The 20,693-nt window shown below is 44.8% G+C and overlaps 1 protein-coding gene across 1 annotated transcript in view; it reads left to right on the forward strand.

Annotated features, from left to right (window-relative positions):
* Nucleotides 1-20,693, forward strand: part of CLPB (ClpB family mitochondrial disaggregase) — a 147,308-nt gene that overhangs the window by 64,706 nt on the left and 61,909 nt on the right. The window contains exon 5 of the mRNA XM_037068592.1: nucleotides 11,688-11,816. Coding sequence (XP_036924487.1) covers nucleotides 11,688-11,816 — 129 coding nt within the window. The remainder of the gene's footprint in view (nucleotides 1-11,687; nucleotides 11,817-20,693) is intronic.

Genomic DNA, 20,693 nt, shown 5'->3' on the forward strand with positions numbered 1-20,693 from the left:
ATTCAATGCATTTATAAAAATAAGAAAACATGGGATGGGGTAGCAAAGAACTAGTCTTGTGATTTTTAACTGATTTACATATTTTGTGTATAAATATTTTTTCATCAAAAGTTCCAAATCAGGGATGGGTCCCACACACCACACAAAATATATTAGAGACATTTATATGGATAGCAGGAAGGGAGACAGAGGGCTGAAATTTTCCAGGCACCCGGTGATTGATGGGGGCTGAGGCTCTCCCTGACGCTTTATTGAGTTTCCGATGATTATCTCTCGCTGAGACATTTTTTACAGATGACGGTCGAGCTGTCACAATGGACCATGGGGGAAAAAAAACCAACAATAATAACACTTTAATCTTTTTACTGCACTGCTCCCTAGTATCTCAGATTCATCTTCCCTGACGCACGCAGTTCATTATTCTGCCCCTCCCTGGATGGGAAATAAAGGAAAATAAATATATACGTAGACACACGTAGCCACATACATACACACACACACACACACACAGAGTGTATAAAAGAGACCACCTCAGAACCAGAGAGGAGCAGAATTTATTGTTCTTTTTGTAAGTGTTGAGGTTTATTAGTAGAGATGCTGGGTTGGCTCGGAATTGGCTATTAATTACAGCATTTTGTATTTGTTTTTTATTGCGAGTTTTTAACATCTTGAAGGAAAGGCAGAGGAGAGGTGAGCAGGTGTAGGGATGAGCGCACAAAGGGACCAAGTTTGGCCAACCAAGTAGGCCAACCATAGCTGCCTAAGAGGCAAAAAGAGCAAGGAACAAGAGCATGTTCCTTCCTCTTGTTGCCAGTCCTGCCTAGAGGGTCCCTGGAGCTGGAAGCATACTGCTTTGGTTAAGATGGGGGCAGGGTAGGGACGGTGGGGAGAGTGTGAGCCTAGAGTAATTGTTGGACGTGTCAAAGGGACTCTAGGTCTCTCCTAGCATGTTACTGCTCTTCGAGTTAGGAGAGGAGGTTCAAATGGAATGTTGTTGAGTCTGTAGAAAACAGAGTAACAGATTCTTAAAAGTTTGTTTTTAAAAATAAAATGGTATAAAAAATTCCCATGTATCATCATTGCCCCCCAACATTTAACACATAGCTGACATTGTTTTCTTTATACTCCCCATCCACTTCCCCGCCACCTCCCATATTATTTTTACCATATTATGTTAAAGACATAATCAGTAGCAATATGTGAATCTGATTTAGATAATTCCAACAAACTATAAAATTGACATTTATAAAACAATTGGACATTTGAACATCTCTGAATTGAATGGTGTGAAGGTGTAACATGGGTTCTGGAAAGCTCTACCTGAGTCTGTGGTCAAAGCAAGGGTCTTGGATCAGGGGGGCTGCCACATTGGTTGTCCAGGTCCACAGGCAGGGTCAACAGCCTGTCCCTTGAAGTTCTAGGTCAGCCTTCCTGCCCTTCTCCTTCCCTTCCATGGGAATGAGAGAAGCTGGGCCTCGGGTTCTCATGGGAAGGCTATACTGTGTCTTCAGTAGAGTAAGTGCTGACCCAGTCTTCTTTTTAACTCATCAGCGATCTTTTCTGAACTCCTACTGTGTGCCAGCTCCCATGCTACACTATGATAAGGTAATAATGAGGTGATCAGGATCCTGTTTTTAAGTATTGAGTTGGCCAAAAAGTTTATTTGGTTGGGGTTTTTGTTTGTTTGTTTGTTTCCATAAGGTGGCTTTAGTGGCACTTAGTTATTTTTAACCTCATTGAAAACAGTTTTGTGGCAGCTGTCATATCAGTGTGCATTTAGATAGAAACCTTCCAGTCCATTAGCAGAGAGCATGGCATCTTTGAGAACCATTTTCGAGCAAGGTCTGGTGTTCTAGCCGTAAGGTAGCCTAGATAACCATGAGCATCTTCTCTGTACGAGGGGTAATAAGATCGGCAGGACACGGTATCTGTCCTTCAAGAATCTGTTGCTACTAGAAGAGACAGCCTAATAACCATTCACTGAAGAAGTATTTATTGAGCATCTACCATGTCCAAGGGTATACACATGAAGTACTCTAAGAACACGTAATCCTATGTAAAAGAAAATGTTGACTAATTTGATGTAGATATTTTGTAGATACTTTGACTCGATATTACTGGAATGTGTAGAGGAAAGGGAAATCAGTAAAAATCAGGATGCTTGAATTGTAGAGGATGGGTAAAACATAGATAAATAAAAGGAAAGAATAATGAAGCCATATAGAGAAACCAGTACAAGCCTTGGAGTTGAACAGATAAGCTCTGTCACTACTGATGTGACATGAAACAAGCTACGTAGCCTAAGTCCTGGTTTCTTCATTAACAGGAGTAATAGCAACAGCCTAGTATGGTTCTTATGAGGAAAATATCAGTAGTTGTGAAGTTCCTAGCATAATACCTGGCACGTAATAGGCATTCAATAAATGTAGGCCATTATTTTCTTATTACTCCACATATTTAAATATCTGAGTACTGGAAGAAGACTCTTAGTGCTGAGATACTAACTAGCCTTCAGGACTCACCCGTGACCCTCCACTGAGTGTGCAGTGAGCTCCCTGCGATGAGCCTGGCGTACTCTACAGTGTTAGTGTTAGCGGTGGTTCCCATCGGGGTTAGAGTAGCATCAGGAAGAGGGCAGGGTGTAATAATAAGTTTATTACCATTTATTAAGTTCTTACTACATGCCAAGCAGTGTTCTCAGATCCTTACATACATTTTTTCTTATAACAGCTTTGTTGAAATTTAATTTGCATGCTCTACAATGCAGTCATTTAAAGTGTATAATTCAGTGGTTTGTAGTATATTCACAAGAGTTGTGCAGCTGTTACCACAATTAGTTTTAGAACATTTTTTATTACCCTATAAAGAAACCCCATACCTATTATCAATCATTCCTCATTTTACCTCAACTCCCCCTAGCCCTAGACAGCCACTAACTGATCCGCTTTCTGTCTCTATAGATATGCCCATTCTGGACATTTCCTGTAAATGGAGCCATACAACATGTGTTCTTTGTGCCTGGTTTCTTTCACTGAACATGTGTTCAAGGTCCATCAGTGTTGTAGCATGTGTCAGTACTTTGTTCCTTTTTCAAAGTCAAATAATATTCCATTCATGGATATGTCACATTTTATTTATCCATCCATCAGTTGAGGGACATTTCAGTTGTTTCTACTTTGGCAATTATGAATAATGCTGCTGTGAATGTGTACAAGTTTTTGTGAGGACATACTGTTTTTAGTTTGGGGGTTTATACCTAGGAGTAGAACTGCTGGGTTGTATAGTCTGTCTGTGTCTAACCTTTTGAGGAGCTGCCAGACTGTTTCCCAAAGTAGTTGCACCATTTTACATTCCTGCCAGCCATGTGTGAGGGATCCAGTTTCTCCATACCCTTACCAGTACTTGTTACTGCCTGTCTTTTTCACTTTACCGCCCCTACTGGATATGAAGTGGTATGTCTTGGTTTCGATTTGCATTTCCCTGTTGGCTAATGATACTGAGCTTCTTTTTATTTTTTTTGGCCATTTGTGTATCTTCTTTGGAAAAATATCTACGCTAGATCCTGTGTGTATTTTTTAACTGGGTTTGTCATTGAATCTTATTGGGTAGATAAAGTTTATTTTACTGGTGAGGAAACAAATTCTCAGGGATGTTAAGGATTTTTTTATAAATGCTTTTTTTAGAAGATTTTATTTATTTATCTTAGAGGGAAAGGGAAGGAGAGAGAAATATCAGTGTATGATTGCCTCTGGTGCGTCCCCTGCCAGGAACCGGGAACTGGCCTGCAACCCAGGCATGTGCCCTGACTGGGAATCGAACCGCGATCGTGTGGTTCGCAGGCCCATGCTCAATCCACTGAGCTACACCAGCCAGGGCAGGGATGTTAAGGATTTTGATCAGAGTTACACAGTTAGTGAGTTTTGCTTCCCAGTCTGACTGGCTCTCACCTGTCTGCTCTTTCTAGTACACGGTGCTGCCCACTGAGGATTTGTTATAGGTTTGCCAGGTCCTTTTTGGGGGGCCTCAGCCAGCAAAAGGGGAGGAATTGCGAGTCTATTTTGAGAAGTTAACAGAGACCAGGTAGAAGAGGCCTCTTAAAGTCAAACAGAAGATTATGGATGTGATGGGTCCCAGGACGGGAGAAGACATGTCAGTTTGAAAATTGCCATTTCCTCGGTGCCAGTTATTCCCTGTTCCTCTCACTACACTCCATCATTTCCAATTTTCATGGCAACCCATTTAATAGATATTAATGTCCCAATTTTACCAATAAGAAATTTGAGGCTCCAAAGCATGGAATAATTTTCCAGAGTCATCAGGATTAGAATCCAGGTCTCTAGCTCAAAATTATGAATTTTTTTATTTCAGAGATTCTTTATAAAAGAAAGGTCATTTGATGTTATTTGCATGCATTTGAGGGCAGAGCCCATGCAAAGTACTTAATAAAATGGTGGATAGACGAGGAAACAGTCTAGAGTGTATTGTGTACAAGGACCTAATTCCAACTGCGAGTTTTGGAGGAAGAGGAGATACAAGTGAGATATTGGGGTCTCATTGCAAGGCTTGGTGTTCTGGGAGCTTGGCTCTAACTTTCTAAACTTGGGGCTTGGACAGAATGTTCTGGTGCCCAGACATCCTTTGCCTTCTTGGAGCAGGACCAGGCAGATGTAGGCAGGGTGGGTTTGGCTAGCCTTGCATCATTTTTGCGTTTTTTTGCAGACCATTAGAGTGGGAAAGACCCTCAGAGATCATCCAGTCCAGTGCTTCTCGGTCTTCTTGAAGGAACAACACAATGGACTTTGTAAAACGTGCACTCCCAGGCACTGCCTGCTGAGTCTAGATTGCTGAAGTGGCAGCCCAAAAATCAGTGTTCTTTTATAAATTGTTCAGGTGATTCTGTTCCCACAAAAGTTTGAGAACCACTAATGTCCAAAAAAACCCCAACTCCTCCATTTTAAAAATAGGGAATTCTGGGCACAGAGGGATTGATACACATATCAAGTTAGTAAAAGCCATTTTTAAACCCAGTTCTCTTTGTCTCCTAGCTTATTGTTTTTACTGTTCCCCATGCTGCATAATTTGTTAACCAAAACAATTAAACACCCATAGCTTTCAGGTTAGAGTCCCAACCCCTCTCAAGGTCAGACCTCTGCCTACCTGGGCAACTTCATCTCTGCCCACAGCTCTACCCACTTTCACTCAGCATTCTAGACTCACCAAAGGACTCCTGCTTTCCTGAATGGAAAAGTAATGCAGGCTTTACCCTCTGGCCTTTGCAAATTCCACTTCCTGTCCTGGATTGCCCTTCTTCCCCTCTCCCTGACAAACTCCCCCTCATCCTTAGGACAGTTCTCCTGGGAGATTCCTCCCTGACCCACCTGACCTGTGCCCCATCTTTGCTGCCGTCATACCCTGTGCATACATGCCTCTCACAGCACATTCTGCACTGAGGTGCTCAGGGATGGTGTGCTTGTGGGCAGGTGGATGGATGAAGTTTCAAGCTGCATGAAAAACTGAAGTGATGCTGTATGAAGTACATACAGAAAATGTGACTAGTTACTGTCATCCATGAGGAGCCTATGGGAGTTCTGTTCTAACTGAGGAGTCAGAACAGAAGGGAAAATTTTAACACACAAAAGTATTATAAGAGGTGTTTTAAGGCAATAAATAACTGGTAGATGGGTACACATAATTGACATGGCATATCCAGGGCAGAGCTTGGGGGAGAAGACTTCCTGGAAGAGGAGGCCTCTAACTGGGCTTTAAAGAACAGGTAGGATTTAGAAAGGAAGGTGAGCTGTCTAGGCTATGGAAGAATATGAAGGGCTTTGCCCTCTCCAGGGACAGTCTCATGGTGGCCCAGCACAGGAAGTCTCCTTCTTGCCCCCTCCTCTGGCTGAAGACAAATACAACAGGCAGAGCAGACAGCCAGTGCCCTCAGAGGTTGAGGGAGAAGCCTTCGATGCTGTCTCTCAGCTTATAGTGAGGATTTAATGTGGTCATAGATACAAAACAACTTGGGAGGGAGGAAGCTGAGAGCTCAGAGCCTTTTTCCCGGAGACTCCTGATAAAAATTTAGCTTGGTCCCTGAGCTTCCATCCAGGTTAGCTGACCCTGGGTTATGTGAGGCTTGACCTTGTGGACATTGACAGAAACTATGCAGTATGGAGAGTGGAGCTAGGCAGGCTAAAGGTCTGCTGCTAGTTCACCACCGACTATAGGTGTGGGTTGGGCAGGCCACCTGACTTTTTTACCTATATCTCTTCTTTGGTAGAGAGAATAGTACAGTAGTTGACCTGCCTGCCCTAGGTTGTCATGAGGTTAAGGGAATGATTGCGTTGCGTTCACTAAACCATTACATCTGCACAAACATAAGAGGTTATCCTCGAGTTTGCCACATTAGTCATAGAGGTTCCCTCTCATGAAGACATACTCCTGTCTTGAAGGGCAGGGCACTGCCAGACCCTCCATCACGTTAGGCTGCATGGCTCCTGGGAGTGGTGGGTAGGAGCTGAGCCGGCAGGAATGAGACTTGTACTGAGGGTTGCTTTCCTCTGCACAGGGCAGCAGTGATAAACCTTTTATTATTGTCTGGAGACCACCCATTTAGCCGCATACACCTTTAAGCAGGTTGTGAGGACAGGAGCCATGTCGGATTCATCTCTGTGTCCCTGGGGTCGAACCCAAAGGAGAAAGAGCGTTAGTAAATGTTTGTGGTAATGTTTAAAAAAAAAACGTATTATCAGATTTGATTCTCAGTATTTAAATATTTGCGATTCCCCAGATTATTGTTTATCGCACCCGTTTTACAGATAGAAGAGCTTATTAGTAAGTGGTAGTCCTCAGAGTCAGGACTGCATGACCCCTTTACCTTAAATCACTTTCTTATTGTGGGAGGCGGTGATTTTGCTGGGGTGGGGGTCGGTTTGGGGGGTTTTTGTTCTGTTGTTTTGCAGTTTTAGCAGTGCTCGGGAGTGGCCAGGGCTACATGGCGGGCCTCGGGGACTACTTTCTCCATCGCTGACTCCTTGGCACTGCTGTCCTGCAGAGTGTGCATAAGGCACAAACTTGCCATGACACCCAGGCACAGACTTCGCAACATCAGAAATCAGAGGTGAGGGCAGAAAGATGGCAGAATGGTGCTTTGTCATCTTCCTGTGCAGGAGGGTGCAGCCTCCACTGAAGATGCAGGAGTGGCCGGCCTGCAGGGGAAGCAAGAGCCAGAGCTGCCTCACCCAGCGCTGGGGACAGGCTGGTAGATGTCTTTGTTGGGAAGGGGACGGTTCACTGGCTGAGGACCAGCTGTAAACACAGGGCCACAAAAGACCACCGTGGTGGCCAGCTGGCGAGCCAGTCTTGGATGAGTCACTTTAGCTCCTGTGGATTTGCATAGTTTTCTTCAGTGAGGGGGGTAAGTGTATGAGGGTGCACGCTCTTCCTCTCCCCACACTTTTCCACCTTTCTCCACTCTTTTTGAATAGAAAAGAGTATGAAATCTAATGAGCCAGGGACTTCAGCAAGATGATCTGGGACAGAGCTTCTAACACTGGGGGGGAGAGAGGTTATTGATAAGAGCACGAAATGGGCGGAGCTCAACCGCCAGCTGATTGTGGCTTCATTCGGAACTTCAGTTTCCTGATCTGTAAAGTGGAGAGAGTAAACTTACACCTCACAGGATCATTCCGAAATAAGTGAAGAGATTTTACAGATAGTAATGCACTACTCAGTTCAAAGAGTGTTCTGTGGGACACCAGTACTGCAGGATTTAATAAGGGTCAGGTGGAAAGAGGCTGTTGAATAAGGACCGGTGAGTAACAATGAATTAACTGCTTGTCTGAGGGGAAACGTGTATACAGGATTCCCCAAATGGACCTCTTTCACAGAGGGAATACGTGTGGAAGCACTAGACTGAAAGGTTAATAGCTGACCTTTATTGAGAGGTACTGTACACCAGGCACTGTTCCAAGCCCCTTTACCCATAGTGTCTTATTTAATCCTTGCCATACCCCTGAGAGAGCAGTTAGCATCTCCATTTACAGATAAAGAAACTTGGCACAGCCCTGACTGGTGTGGCTCAGTGGGTTGGGTATCGTCCTGCAGACCAAAAAAAGTTCACCACTATGATTCCCAGTCAGGGCACATGCCTGGGTTGTGGGCCAGGTCCCCAGTGAGGGGCTTATGAGAGGCAACCACACATTGGTGTTTCTCTCCCTCTCTTTCTCGCTCCCCCCTCTAAAAATAAATAAAATTTTTAAAAAAGAAAGGGAGGGAGGGAGGGAGGAATGAACGAATGAACGAACAAACAAACAAACAAACTTGGCACAGAGAGAGTAGCTAAGATACCTAAGGTTACACAGTCAGTAAATTCAGAACTGAGATCCAAACACGGCTGCTCCAGCCCCAGAGCTCACTTATTTAACAGCCACACTCCACTGTCTCCATTAAATATGGTAACCGTTGGCTGACATTATTATTATTATTGTTATTATTCCAAAAACAAGGTAATATCAGAAGCCTTTTTATGAATTATCTATTCACTTGTTAGTTCAACAAATATTTGTCAAGTACATATTCATGGCTAGACACTGGGATACAACTGTGGAAAAGATAGTCACACTTCCTGTCCTCATTGAGCTTTTTGCCAAGTGGAGAGCATAGTCAAGTAAACAGGTGATTGCAATAAGATGTAATAAATGCTGTAATCAGGAGATGCCTAAGGTGCTGGGTTGCTCTGAGGAGCAGTAACTACCTCAGACTTGGGAAGAATCAGTGGAAGTGATTTCTAATCAGAGGCCTAAAAATAAATTGGAATTAGCCAACTGAAGACATGGGAGAGGGGGAGATACTCCAGGCAGTGGACTAGTATTTGCAGTTCAGAGGCAAAAGAGAGCATTCGAAAGGAGCTGATAAGAGAGGAGACCTCAGAGGTGAGCAGAGGCCCTCCTGTGATTTCTTAATAACTCATCTATGATGTTGGTACTCTGGTGACATTTGTCTCTGAACTGAATGGCCCCAGCTGTGCTTCTTGACTTCACCTGCTTTTTATGGTAAGCACCCTATATATGACTCTATAACTGCACTTCTGAAACATACTGTAATTTATTCAGTGGTCTGATTCTTCATTAGACTCTCTTACTCACTAGTATATCTCCAGCAACTACCACCAAGCACTGGTTCTCATTAAATGTTGTTTATTGAATGAATGATTTTTCTTTGTAAAATGGATTATACCCTTACTGCTTTCTTGAGCCAACTATCACTTTTCCTCAAATTCATCATTATATCCGGTAGTTAATGTCCTATGTGGCCATTCAGTGGTGCCCTTAGGGGCTTTTGAGGTACTGTATTCTGTGAGTTCCTTTTTAGCTCTTTATTGTGCTGTTCTTTTCCCTCCCTGCCTAGCTGGCACTTGATTGTAATCAATCTGCTTGATTATGAAGCCTTTTCCCCAGCCTTCTTGTTTTCTTCTCCTAATCTGCAGTAGGCTGGAAACAAGATCACTTACAGTGATTTGATAAGACTGTTTGAGACTAAGAGTTATCTCTGAATTGGGCCTTAAAGGCTCTCTTATGGGGAAAGTGCAGATAACTTTGCACTTGTTACTTGTATGTTAGCTACTCAGGGGCCTTTTTCCTGTTCTCCCTACTCCAGGAAAGGTCAGGTAATACTTCGGGTATGGAGAGGAGGAGGTTATCAATCTGGAGAGCCTCTGGTGCAGAATTGTACTCCACCAACATTATTTTGGCCAAATATTTGAAATGCTTCCACCTAAACTAGTTTATCTGGGTGCTAGCTACAAGCCTCAGGCCATTCCCTATTAAGGAAAGTATGGCTGCACCTTCACCTTGAGTAGGCAAAAAAAAAGGAGACTAAGAGCCAATGCTGGGACCAGACATCTAAGCTCTGAGCCCCTTTCTCTGGGATCCAATTTGCTTATTTGCAAAATGAGGGTAACAGCATGATATGATAGAAAGAAAGATTAAGGACTCAGATTAGACCTGGGTTCTAATCCTTACTCAACCACGTGCAGGGAGGGGGGGAGTAGGTTTACAGTTATAAGTAAGCAAAACACAGTGTTTATTTGTGTAATATTATTTATTAAATATTATATTGTTTATTTGTATTATAATTGTAAACCTACTTTTGCCCACCCCTGTTTTAGCTGGGTGACCTTTGTGCTTCAGTTTCCTCGTCTGTGAAGTAAGAGTGATAATCCCTATTATTACAAGGTAGCTATGAGCATTACATAAATTGATTGTGGAGTGACCAGGCCAGGCACAGAGTAGAAAAGGGTCAGCAAATGAGGTCTATTAGTATTAGGAGGCATGCCAGTCTTCTGGCATTTTGAACTTTAAATAGGAATTCTAGTTTTGCCGAAGGGGAAAATGCATGAGCACTGTTCCAAGACCATGTAACTTGGAAAAGAGCGGCTTAGGAATTGTCTGGTGTGTTTGACTACCTAGGCAAGGTTACCTCTTGAGTGAAATGCACACCCTTACCCAGTGGCGAGAGGAGCCTACCCCTTGCAGGCCCCGTGCTGTGGGCTGTGGAAAAAGGGGACTCAAGCAGATGGGACACGAGTTCCACCCACAGTGAACTCAGTTCAGCGGGAAACATAACAGTTACTCGGATAATTGAGGCAGAAAGAAACCCCATCACCTGAGCAGCATAACTGTTATGTGAGTTTCAGTTTCCAAGGGAGGACCCCAGAGGTGGGGTCACCTTCCAGTTTATTGTCCAGACTGGGACTGTCCAGGACAACAGGCATCAACCAGGTTCATCCCGGATGTGTGGTCACCCAACCCATAAGTTCCTATAAAAGCGATAGAACTGGTTTTAGGTTTTTATGTGACGTGGGAGAGGGAGAACCACGAGCACTGGCGCTCCAGTGAGCCTGGGGGTTTTGGTTCTTTGACCATGTGAAATGCTGTTTGTCTTTGCTTTAACATGTTCACAGTGTATTTTTAAGGGTTTAAAAAAGCATGTTACAAAATTGCAATATAGTGAATTTTTGTAGGATATGTGTGCATATATATGAGGATATATACCAACATATTAAGTGCAGTTTCTCATGTTGCTGAAATATTGATTTCTTCTTTGTATTTTTCTGTAGTTTCAAAATTTTAATGGCTTTTATAAATTAAAAAGTTCTTTACCAAGTAGTATTGAATACTCGCTAGACTGTTAACATCTTCAGAGCAGAGGGATGTGTTACTGTTCTGCCAATAACAGCCTCTGTCTCTCTCACCTGGATGGCTGCTCTTCACCCTTCAAGACTCTGGGCTTCTGGGGTCTTCTCTTCATGCCCAAATTGAGTTCAGCTCCTCTCTGGCTTTTTATATCATCCCGTTATACTTCTAACATAGTATATATCTCAGATAAAACTATAGATATGTATTTGTTGTCTGCCTCCTTCAAATTAGGTCAGAGACCACATCTGATTCGCTTCTGTGTCCCCATATGAATCCTAATATGTAATAGATGTCAGTAAATATTTGTGGAACTAACTTGGCTCTGGTTTATCTTGTCTTGCCCGGCACAGATCGCCAGGCACATAGTGGATGACATTATATGTTATGTAAGTAGGTAGATGAGTGAGTTAATTAAAATGCCAAGTGAAAGAAGGTGAGATTGGTGGATCAGGGTACTTGTTACTAATAAAAGGGTTTGTGTTACTGTCTCCCCAGTCCTGGTCACCCGAGAAGATGACTTCAACAACCGGCTGAACAACCGAGCCAGCTTCAAGGGCTGCACAGCCCTGCATTATGCTGTCCTTGCTGACGACTACCACACCGTCAAGGAGCTAATTGATGGAGGTGAGAGTATGGGTGAATGGGGCAGGGAGTGGCAGGGAGAGAGACTTAACAACCTCTCCACTCTGGAAAGGCCACGCTCCCCCAGAGCTGGAAATGCTTTGAGAGTGGCTATACTTAATGACAGTGGCAGTGTGCACCTGGGATTTGCCCTTATATGGCTGGAACACGTTCCTTTGCCTACCTGTGTATTACGTATCACGCCATCCTGTGTGTCTGCACCTGCTCTCAGAGTTTTGTTTGTTGCATTCCCCAAAAGTGTCCTCTCTCTCCACTTTGACCCTAGAGCAGGGCTAGTGGAACAAGGGGAGGCCCTTAAAATCCCTATTAACCCAGGTCTCAAAGACATCCTCCTTGATCTCACCACTACCCCAGCCTAAAGTCACACTTGTCGTGGTCTGAAATTGTTTTTGTGGTCAGTGTAGCATTTTCCCTAACTTGAATCTGAGCTCCCCGAAGTCGGGAAAATTATTCCAAGCACCTAGCATAGTACCCAGCACACAGTCAGCACTTAGTAACTATTTACTGAATGACTGAATACTCCCCTTTTGGAGAGTATCAGTTTAATGGAGGGTCAGTATGTGCAGTTCCTGGTTCCAGCTGATCAGGTCCTGTCCAAGTCTGGTGCAGAGTCACCCTCCACCCTGCCTGGTACCCCCCAAGCAGTCACTTTTCTTCCTGCTGCCTTTATCCCACTCTGTTCTCTCTTGGGGATAAGGGAGGCCTCTTTGTGGCATGTGTGGTGCCCAGGCCCTTTTTTATGCCCTCAGTGCTACTTATTGAAGGGCTAGAGACCCTCTTTTGGGGTTGGACACCCTCCCGGGCCCTACTTGTCAAGAGTCACTCTTCATGTAACCTGAGAGCTGCAGGGGTCCCCAGAGGTCCTCAGAGGTCATTGAGGCTACCCACTGTCCTGGCACAAACCTTTCCAACAGCTGGCTGGCGTTTCCTTGGACTTTGTCAGGGACTCCCTGGGAGTCCGTTCCATTTTAGGTGTCCATTGAGTCCATTTCTTCTTTGACTGCTTGAAATGGCTTTTTTTAATGAGCTGTCGTTTTCTTCTCTGTAACTTCCACCAACTCTCCTCTTTAGCCTAATCATGTTTTCAAAATCCAGTCTTCAAAGACAGCACTTTTCATCCCAGAGCCCTTGCCTCCCTGGCCCTACACCCCAAGATCATGCCCTTGTCATGTGATTGGGTTGGAGGGATTTTGCATTGACCCCCCAAACCCAGCCACACTTGCTTAAGTTCCAGGCCTGGCCCATACCCCAAGCCCACAGGGATCTGCTCCAGAGCGTGCTTTGGTCTGGGTACCTACGTTGTGGTAACAGTGCCTGGGATGACTGGCGCTTTTGGAGCAAGAACTTACTGCTCTCAGAAGCAGAGACTTAAAAAACGTCTCTGAGCAAGATGCTACTCACTTTGTCCTTTGGAAAGTTCTCCAGCGAGACATTTTGTACCTAGGAATTGGAGCATTCACCATGAGGCTTCTCTCTGCCATGCCTTAAAATCAATCAATACCCCCAAGCCATTGTCCAGTGGTTTACATTCCCCACTTCCCCTCAGCCCCCAAACAGGGAATTCACTCTAAAAAGAGACCCTCTCTCCAGCCTTCCAGATCGAACACCTTTGAAATGAAGAGGCACAGGCCTTTTATGAAATGTCCACCCTCACCCTCCCCCGCCCCCCTCCCCCCCCAGGCCAAGGCTGGCCCTTTGAACTGTTTCAGGAGCATGGTTCCTGCCTGTTGACTTGGAACAGATGCCCAAAACCCCCACTTTTACAGTTTGCCCACCTGCCTTTTTACCCAGCATCCATTTACACCCCCTGCCCTAGCCTCCCAGCCTCAAGGGCCAAAACCATTAACCCACTTATTTCTCCCTTCCTGATCTGAACAAGTGGCCGTCACTCAGGGCCTGCAGGCCAGCCAACTTCTGACCTCCCTCCCCCCTTGACCTTTCTTGGTCAGCCTGTGTGTGTGACCAGCCAACCGAGAGGCAGGATCCTGCACCCTTGTCCTGGGGGCTGTTGTCAGTAACATTTCCAATGTCTTTTGACCTCAGTTGACCTTATCCAAGGGTTTCAGGGAAGGCAGGAGGGTCTGCCTTCCTTACTATCCAGCTTTCTTAGCCTCTATTTGCCACTGGCTTTGCTTCGGCAAATGAGAGGAAAGTGCTCTCTGTGACATCAAGGGGCCAGCCTGTGTTTACAAAGTCTACCCAGAGTCCTTGTCCTTGAAATTGCTTAGTCCACAGGGACTTAGCATCCTCAGATCCTAGATGGTTAGAGCTGGAGAGGGCGGCTGTTCTTGGCCCCACTCTGACTAGCAGTCCCCGTGTGAGGGCTGGTGGAAGTCAGGCAGCAGTATCAGTGTGATAATGTGGGAGTCCTCTGACCCCTTAGGAGGCAGTGTAGAGTATTAAAGGGGACACCTTCAGAATCCCAGCTCCCCACCCTACTAGTGGTATTGCCTTGGACATGTTACCCTAACTCTCTAAGCCTCAGTTTTCTTTTCCATAAATAATACCCGAGAAGTATGATAGGGATAGCATGAGGGTTAGTGATAACATCTGTACAAGCCCCTGTCCCATGCTCCATGGTTGTATAAAGAAATCAAACTCTCACCTGACAACTATGATCCTGTTTTCCCTTCATGAAACCTGTAATTTTAACTAAAGGCTTCATAATTTTGTTTCTGCACCCCGTCACCTCCACCTAAACACCATCATGTGCCCTCTGTTCTCATCTAGATCCTCTGACTCTTTAGGCCTCCCTTTCTTAGGCAGCCTCTTCTGGTGGTCTGGTCCACTTTGAAAGCAGCGTCTCTGAACTCTTACAAGTGTTGTGCTGGGTGCTTACCACATCTTCGGGGGGCTCCTGAGACAGTGAAAAGAACACCAGCATGGGTTTAAATCTCAGTTCCATAATGTGACTCTCCCTAAGCCATTCGTATCTCTGAGACCATGGACCTCAGAACATCCTAGGTTGGATCAAGCATACTGTCTGTGACCGGGAGAGTCTCGGAGACTGTCGGAGGACCCAGGTACAGAAACAAGCAGTGGCCACTGGATACTCCGGCAGGGGGCTGGACATGGGGCTCTGGGGTGTGGAGGACGACCTACCTGCTTCTGCCTGGTGAACAGAGAGGGGAGTCAGTCACAAGGAAGCTTCCCAGAGGAGAGGATACCTAGTTTTATCAGGAAGTGTAACGGGCGTTTGCCAGACAGTTTTTATGGAAAGGCTCTGAATTCACTAATTTTCTACCTCTGATCTCCACAGAAAAGTGGGTGCACAGGCCCCTGTGTTTTTCATCTCTGAAAACCTGTGTTGCTGGTTTAGAGCAGGAAGCCTCTTCTTTAGCAATTGCACTGCTAAGTACAAGAAAATGTTGGCGGGGTGGAGAGAGGAAGAAGCAGGATGGTTGTGAAGATGGGAAGCCTTAATCCCACCCCCTAGAACTGACTTACCCCTAGAACTGACTTACCCCGATAGTTCCAGGGCTGTTAAGGTGGGTGGGGCCTCACTGCCAGATCCATTTCTTAAAACATATCTCTAGTCATGACAGCCTTTCTGACCAGGGTTCCCCAAAGAATTGAGTCCTAATGCTGTAAGGCCTCCATCACACACAAGGAATTAGCTTTTCTCCCAGGTGTCTGAGGTGGTACTACATTACTCAAATAATTTCCCATATGTGGTTCAAAGGACAAATCCCAGTTGAGAAAGGCTGCAAGGAAGGAGCATGAACTGTGGAGTCAGGATCTGAATACCAGCCCTGCCCACTTCGTAGCTGTGGCCCTTGGCAAGCAGGGACCGCTCCAAGGTTGTCTTTCCTCACCTGGAAATGGAGTGATACCACCTACCTTCTAAGGTTTTGTCAGGATTAGGACACGTACGGGTTCTACAGAGTAGGCACTTTATATATGATACCTGTTATTAACTTCAAAAACATTCAGTGCTCATTTGTTAAGAAATAGATAAATAAAAAAGAATCCTACTCATCCTAGCTATTTAACCTGTTTTCAGAGTTGTCCTAGTCTGACCCTCAACTGACTGTTTCCCCAGTGCTGCCCCAACCCCTGCCACGCTAATGTCAACTCGTGTCCCCACTTCAGTGCCTTTCCTCGCTCACTTCCCTTTAAGACTTTGTTTCCAAACCTGGTGGGATTCTTTCTGCCAGTCAGTCCCCAGTTCTAATGCCAGCCTCCTTCTGAAGTCTTCCCTGTTCCCTGGAACTGGGTCTAGTCCCCCATACTAGACTGAGGGAAATTGGGTCCAGGACTGTCTTTTTGTCTCTGCCTCCTTTGCCGCAGTGCCCTGCATACAGTTTAGTTCATGTTTGGATCCACTGTACATCTCCGTAGCCACTGGAGATTTGCATGTCGCTGCAGAGGTAGTATCTTTGCTTCTCAGCCCACTTGCTCTTCTTGTCAGTGTATCCCGTTTTTTAAGAGCTTCACCTCTTTGCTGATCTCTTCCTTCTCATTATAGTCACAGTGACGCGCCTTTTCAGCCACCAGTGCTCATCACCTCAGAAACGCTTGAGATTTATGAAACTTAATAGCATTTCCCTAGGGCTTCCCTCATCCTCTTCCCTGCCTACTTTTCATGGATGGCTCTTCCTTGCCCCGCTTCCTTGCACATGGCTCAATTTTCAGTGTTAACCAGCCACCATCAAATGAGTCTTTAAATTCCCCACCATGCCCGCCTGAGGCAAAGAGCCATTCCAGTGCTGACCTGCTTCTTTAACAGCCTGCTAGTTTGTTGTCTGGGCTTGAAACTTAGGGTTCCATTTCTTGTTCCACTTCACCGTCTGTCCATCTGGCTGTAATGCCAGATGTTGAAGGAATCAGCTTTGCTTCCAGCTGTCCTTGGTGGAAACTTCATCCTCTGATTCCCGCCAGCAAGCAGTGCAGAGAAGAGGAAAGAACACTGAGCCCCAAATCAGAAGTTTTGACCCTGTCACCAACAAATCTTTGTCCTTTAGGCAAATTCTTTCTCTTCATCAGTAAAATAGAGAAGTTATAGTAGCCACCCTAGGCACCAAGGAAATAACAAATAATCCAGACATGGTCTTTGCCCTTAAGGAACTCATAGTTCAGTGAGGAAATCAGACATTTTAACAAAGAATTGCTACCTGGTGTGTTAAGGGAGATACATAGAAGGTGCTGAGGGATCACAAAGATACCCCTTTTAAATCTCTGGGGAGGGCAGGGAAAGCGTGGTGTAAAAGATGATCTTTGCACTGGGTCTTAAAGAATGAGTGGGAGTTCACCAGGCAGGGGAGGGAGAAGGGCAGGGGCCCAGCCCGTTCCGAGGCGTGGAGTATGAAGCCGCACACTTGATTCAGGAGAGCTGGTCTCTGAGGTTTAGGTAGAAGGGTCAGAAGGCAAGAATGGAAAGCAGTAGGCAATGATGAAGGTCTGTAACATGAGCTCTGCTCAGGAAACTGGACGTTATCCTCCAGTGGGAACCATTAAGATTTAGGGGAGGGAAGGCTTATACATTTCAAAATTGTTTATCAGTAATTGAATAGATAATCAATTATGAAATGTTCACATAGTGGAATGAGTGAATGAGCAAACAAATGAGCTCTTGCCCTATACAACATGATGAATCTCACAAACCTGATATTCTGGATACAAGCCAGACATGGAAGTATGACTGCACTTACACGTGAAGTTCAAAATACACAAAACAAACCCGAGGTTGAAGTAGTCACAGTAGTGGTTACCTTCAAGGGGGCAGGTCGTAAGTGACTCAGAGCGTTTCTGGGATGCCTAGTGTTCTGTTTCTTTATCTAGGTGCTGGATGTGCAGGTGTGTCCACCTGCCAAAATTCATTGAGCTGTCCCTTTATGCATATTTTGTACTTTTCTGTATATCGGTTGTATTTGAAAGAAAATAGAAAAAAATGGATTAGAAGGGGTGTGATTGGAGAAAGGAGAAATATTTCATTTGAAGCTATTATGATTGTCTAGGTGAGGCCTAAAATAAGACAGTGGGAAAGGAGAGAAGAAGAATGGTCTCGGAGAGATTTAAGCGAAGCATCACTAGGGTCAGGTGGTGAAAGAGGAGTAGTAGTCAAGACGAGGTCCAGGTTCTGGATTGGATGGCTGAGTAAGTGGTATGGACCCGTACCGAGGTGAGGAATGTTAAAAGGAGGTGTGGGTGGAACAGAGGTACAGGGGAATGACCAGTTCTGTTTTGGACATTCTTTCCTTCCCTCCTTTTCTCCCTCCGTGGCCTGGATTCCGTGGTCCAGCATTCTAACTACTCCCTTGCTTCTCCCTCCTCTCTACTCACCTGATGAAATGCTAATGCTAGTTAAATGCAGTTTCTCTTTTACTTCATGTCCGTATCTGAAAAGCTGAATATTGCGGAGGAGGAAATCACACAACCGTACTAACTGGACTCGCTTTGCATTTATGTCCATGAATCTCAGCAGTGCCAACCATAGCACTATACTTTGTGAGTAAAATCACGGTGTTATTTTGGACCAAGACAGTTTTGTTAACATCTGTCTTCTCTCTCCTCAAGTCTCCAGCATTCTCCCTCCCCAACTCCTAAGCTAGTGATATTCCCTCATACCTCATAGAGAAAATAGATTGCCGTCGGAAAGGAGCTACCTCATCTCCCCACTCTCACATCCACCAGCCTCCTGCAGCATCTCCTGTATCCCAACTTCCTTCCTCCATAGTAGAAAAAAGTTCCTAAGATCAGCCCTGCATTTGGGCTTGAGCTCCTCTTTCCTATTTCTCATTTGCTCCTCTAGTTAGCAGCCCCCGTCTCTCTTCTCCCATCTTTGCTGGCTCATTCCTGTCCGCATAAAAACATGCTTCAATATCACCCACCTTAAACAACAAAGCAAACTAAAAACTGCCTTTGAACCCATTTCTACTTCAAGCTGCTACCTCATTTCTCCATCTCTTTATTGCAGAAGTCCTCGAAAAGAGTGATTATTATTTACTTAGTCTATTTCCCCAGCTCCTGTTCTTTCCTCATTCTCATTGTAAACATGGCCAAAATATGCTTCCGGTCCCCCCCCGCCCCGAAATTGGCATCTCCCAAGTCCTCTCTGTATCAATAAATGATACTGTCATTTACCCAGTTTTTCAGTCCTTGGAGCTTGAGTCATCCTTGAATTTTCTTTTTCCCTTACACTGCCAATGAAGTCCTTCAGTAGGTCTTGTCTGTTGTACTTCTAAAATGCACACTGGCCCTGGCTGGTGTGGCTCAGTGGATTGAGTGCCCACCTGTGCTCCAAAAGGTCACCTGTTCGATTCCCAGTCAGAGTTGTGAGCCAGGTCCCTGATTGGGGGTGTGCGAGAGGCAATCAACTGATGTTTCTCTCCATGTCTTTCTCCCTCCCTACCCATCTCTCTAAAAATAAACAAAATATTTTAGATAAATAACAGGGTGCGTGCTGAACCCATGTCCTTCATGGCATCTCCATTGCCCTAACTCTTGTCCACTTCAGGGTGATAAGCCAGTTCTCCTGGATGATCACCACAGCCTCCTGACTAGTCTCATCATTTCCACTCTTGTCTGCTTAAATCCACCCTCCAAATAACTGCCAGGGGGATCTTTTTAAAACATAAATCTTATCACGCTCCTACTTCAAACCTTCTCCTGGCTTCCCACCGGAACTAAAATGAAACCCAGACTCCTCACCAGGGCCTACCAGTCCCTCTGTAATCTAGACTCTGCAGCCTCTGCAGCCTCCCCTCTAGCCACTCTCCCCTTGTTCTCTGTTCTCCAGTACCACTGGCCTGCTCTGGTCCCTCAGACACACTGAGCTCCTGCCCATCATAGGGCCCCTGTACCTACTTCTCCTGTTGATGGGAGCACTCTATCCATGGGAATGTGGGCCTAAACTCGAACGTCTCCTCCTCGGAAAGGCCTTCCCTGACCACCCTCGTAAAAGTAGCTCCGCCAGTCAGTTTATATCATAATACCCTATTTATCTTCTTCATGGTACTGATTAGTCCCTAAAATGATCATGTTTATTTGTTTACATGTTTATCATCTCCCCCACTACCTTGTGATTACAGAGACCTTATGTCTTTATTTTACTGCTGTATTTATAGCTCCTAGAACAAAATTCACAGCTGGCATATAGTAGGTGATTAGTAAATAGCTGTTGACCAACCCAGCAACCTGTTGGACACTCATATAGAAAGATGTGTAGCAGGCAGTTAAATAAATGGGTCTGAAGCTCAGGAGAGAAGGAGCTCTAAGTTGGACATGAAAATGTGAGAGTTATCAGTCTCTTGGGGTGGTGGAAGCTGGCAGAGTCTGTGAGCTGTGTGTAGGAAGGTATAGAGCTCAAGCAGCCCGAGCACACAGTGAGAGAACCTACACCTCAGATGTGAGAATGAGTAGAGGAACCAGCACAAGAGATTCAATGAAACGGGGAAAGGGGGACGCAGAGGAGAGTGGGGAATGAATGGATTGCTTTAAGGCAGTGCTTCTCAAACAGTCCATAAAAGACCTGTATCTTTTTGCTGCTGTTGTTTGAATTTGCAATCTGTCATGAACCAATAATTTTATAAAATCCAATACAAATTATTAGAAAAATTATACTTTAAAAAGTATATACTATACAAAATATAATTTTGTATATATAAAATTATACAAAGTATATATTATATAAAATACAGGCCCAAATATATCTTTAGGTTCAACAGATATAAAATTACTCTAAGTCACTATAAAAGCTTCTAGACCCTTCTTACTCTCACTTAGTGTTCTTTTTTAAATATATATTGTATTGATTATACTATTACAGTTGTTCTATTCCCCCCCTTCATTCCCCTCCACCCGCACACTCCCTCCCCCACTATTCTCCCCCCCCCCCGTAGTTTATAACCATGTGTCTCA

Source organism: Sturnira hondurensis, unplaced genomic scaffold (genome assembly GCF_014824575.4).
Source record: "Sturnira hondurensis isolate 20B ecotype Veracruz unplaced genomic scaffold, ASM1482457v3 Scaffold0017746, whole genome shotgun sequence".
NCBI lineage: Eukaryota > Metazoa > Chordata > Mammalia > Chiroptera > Phyllostomidae > Sturnira > Sturnira hondurensis.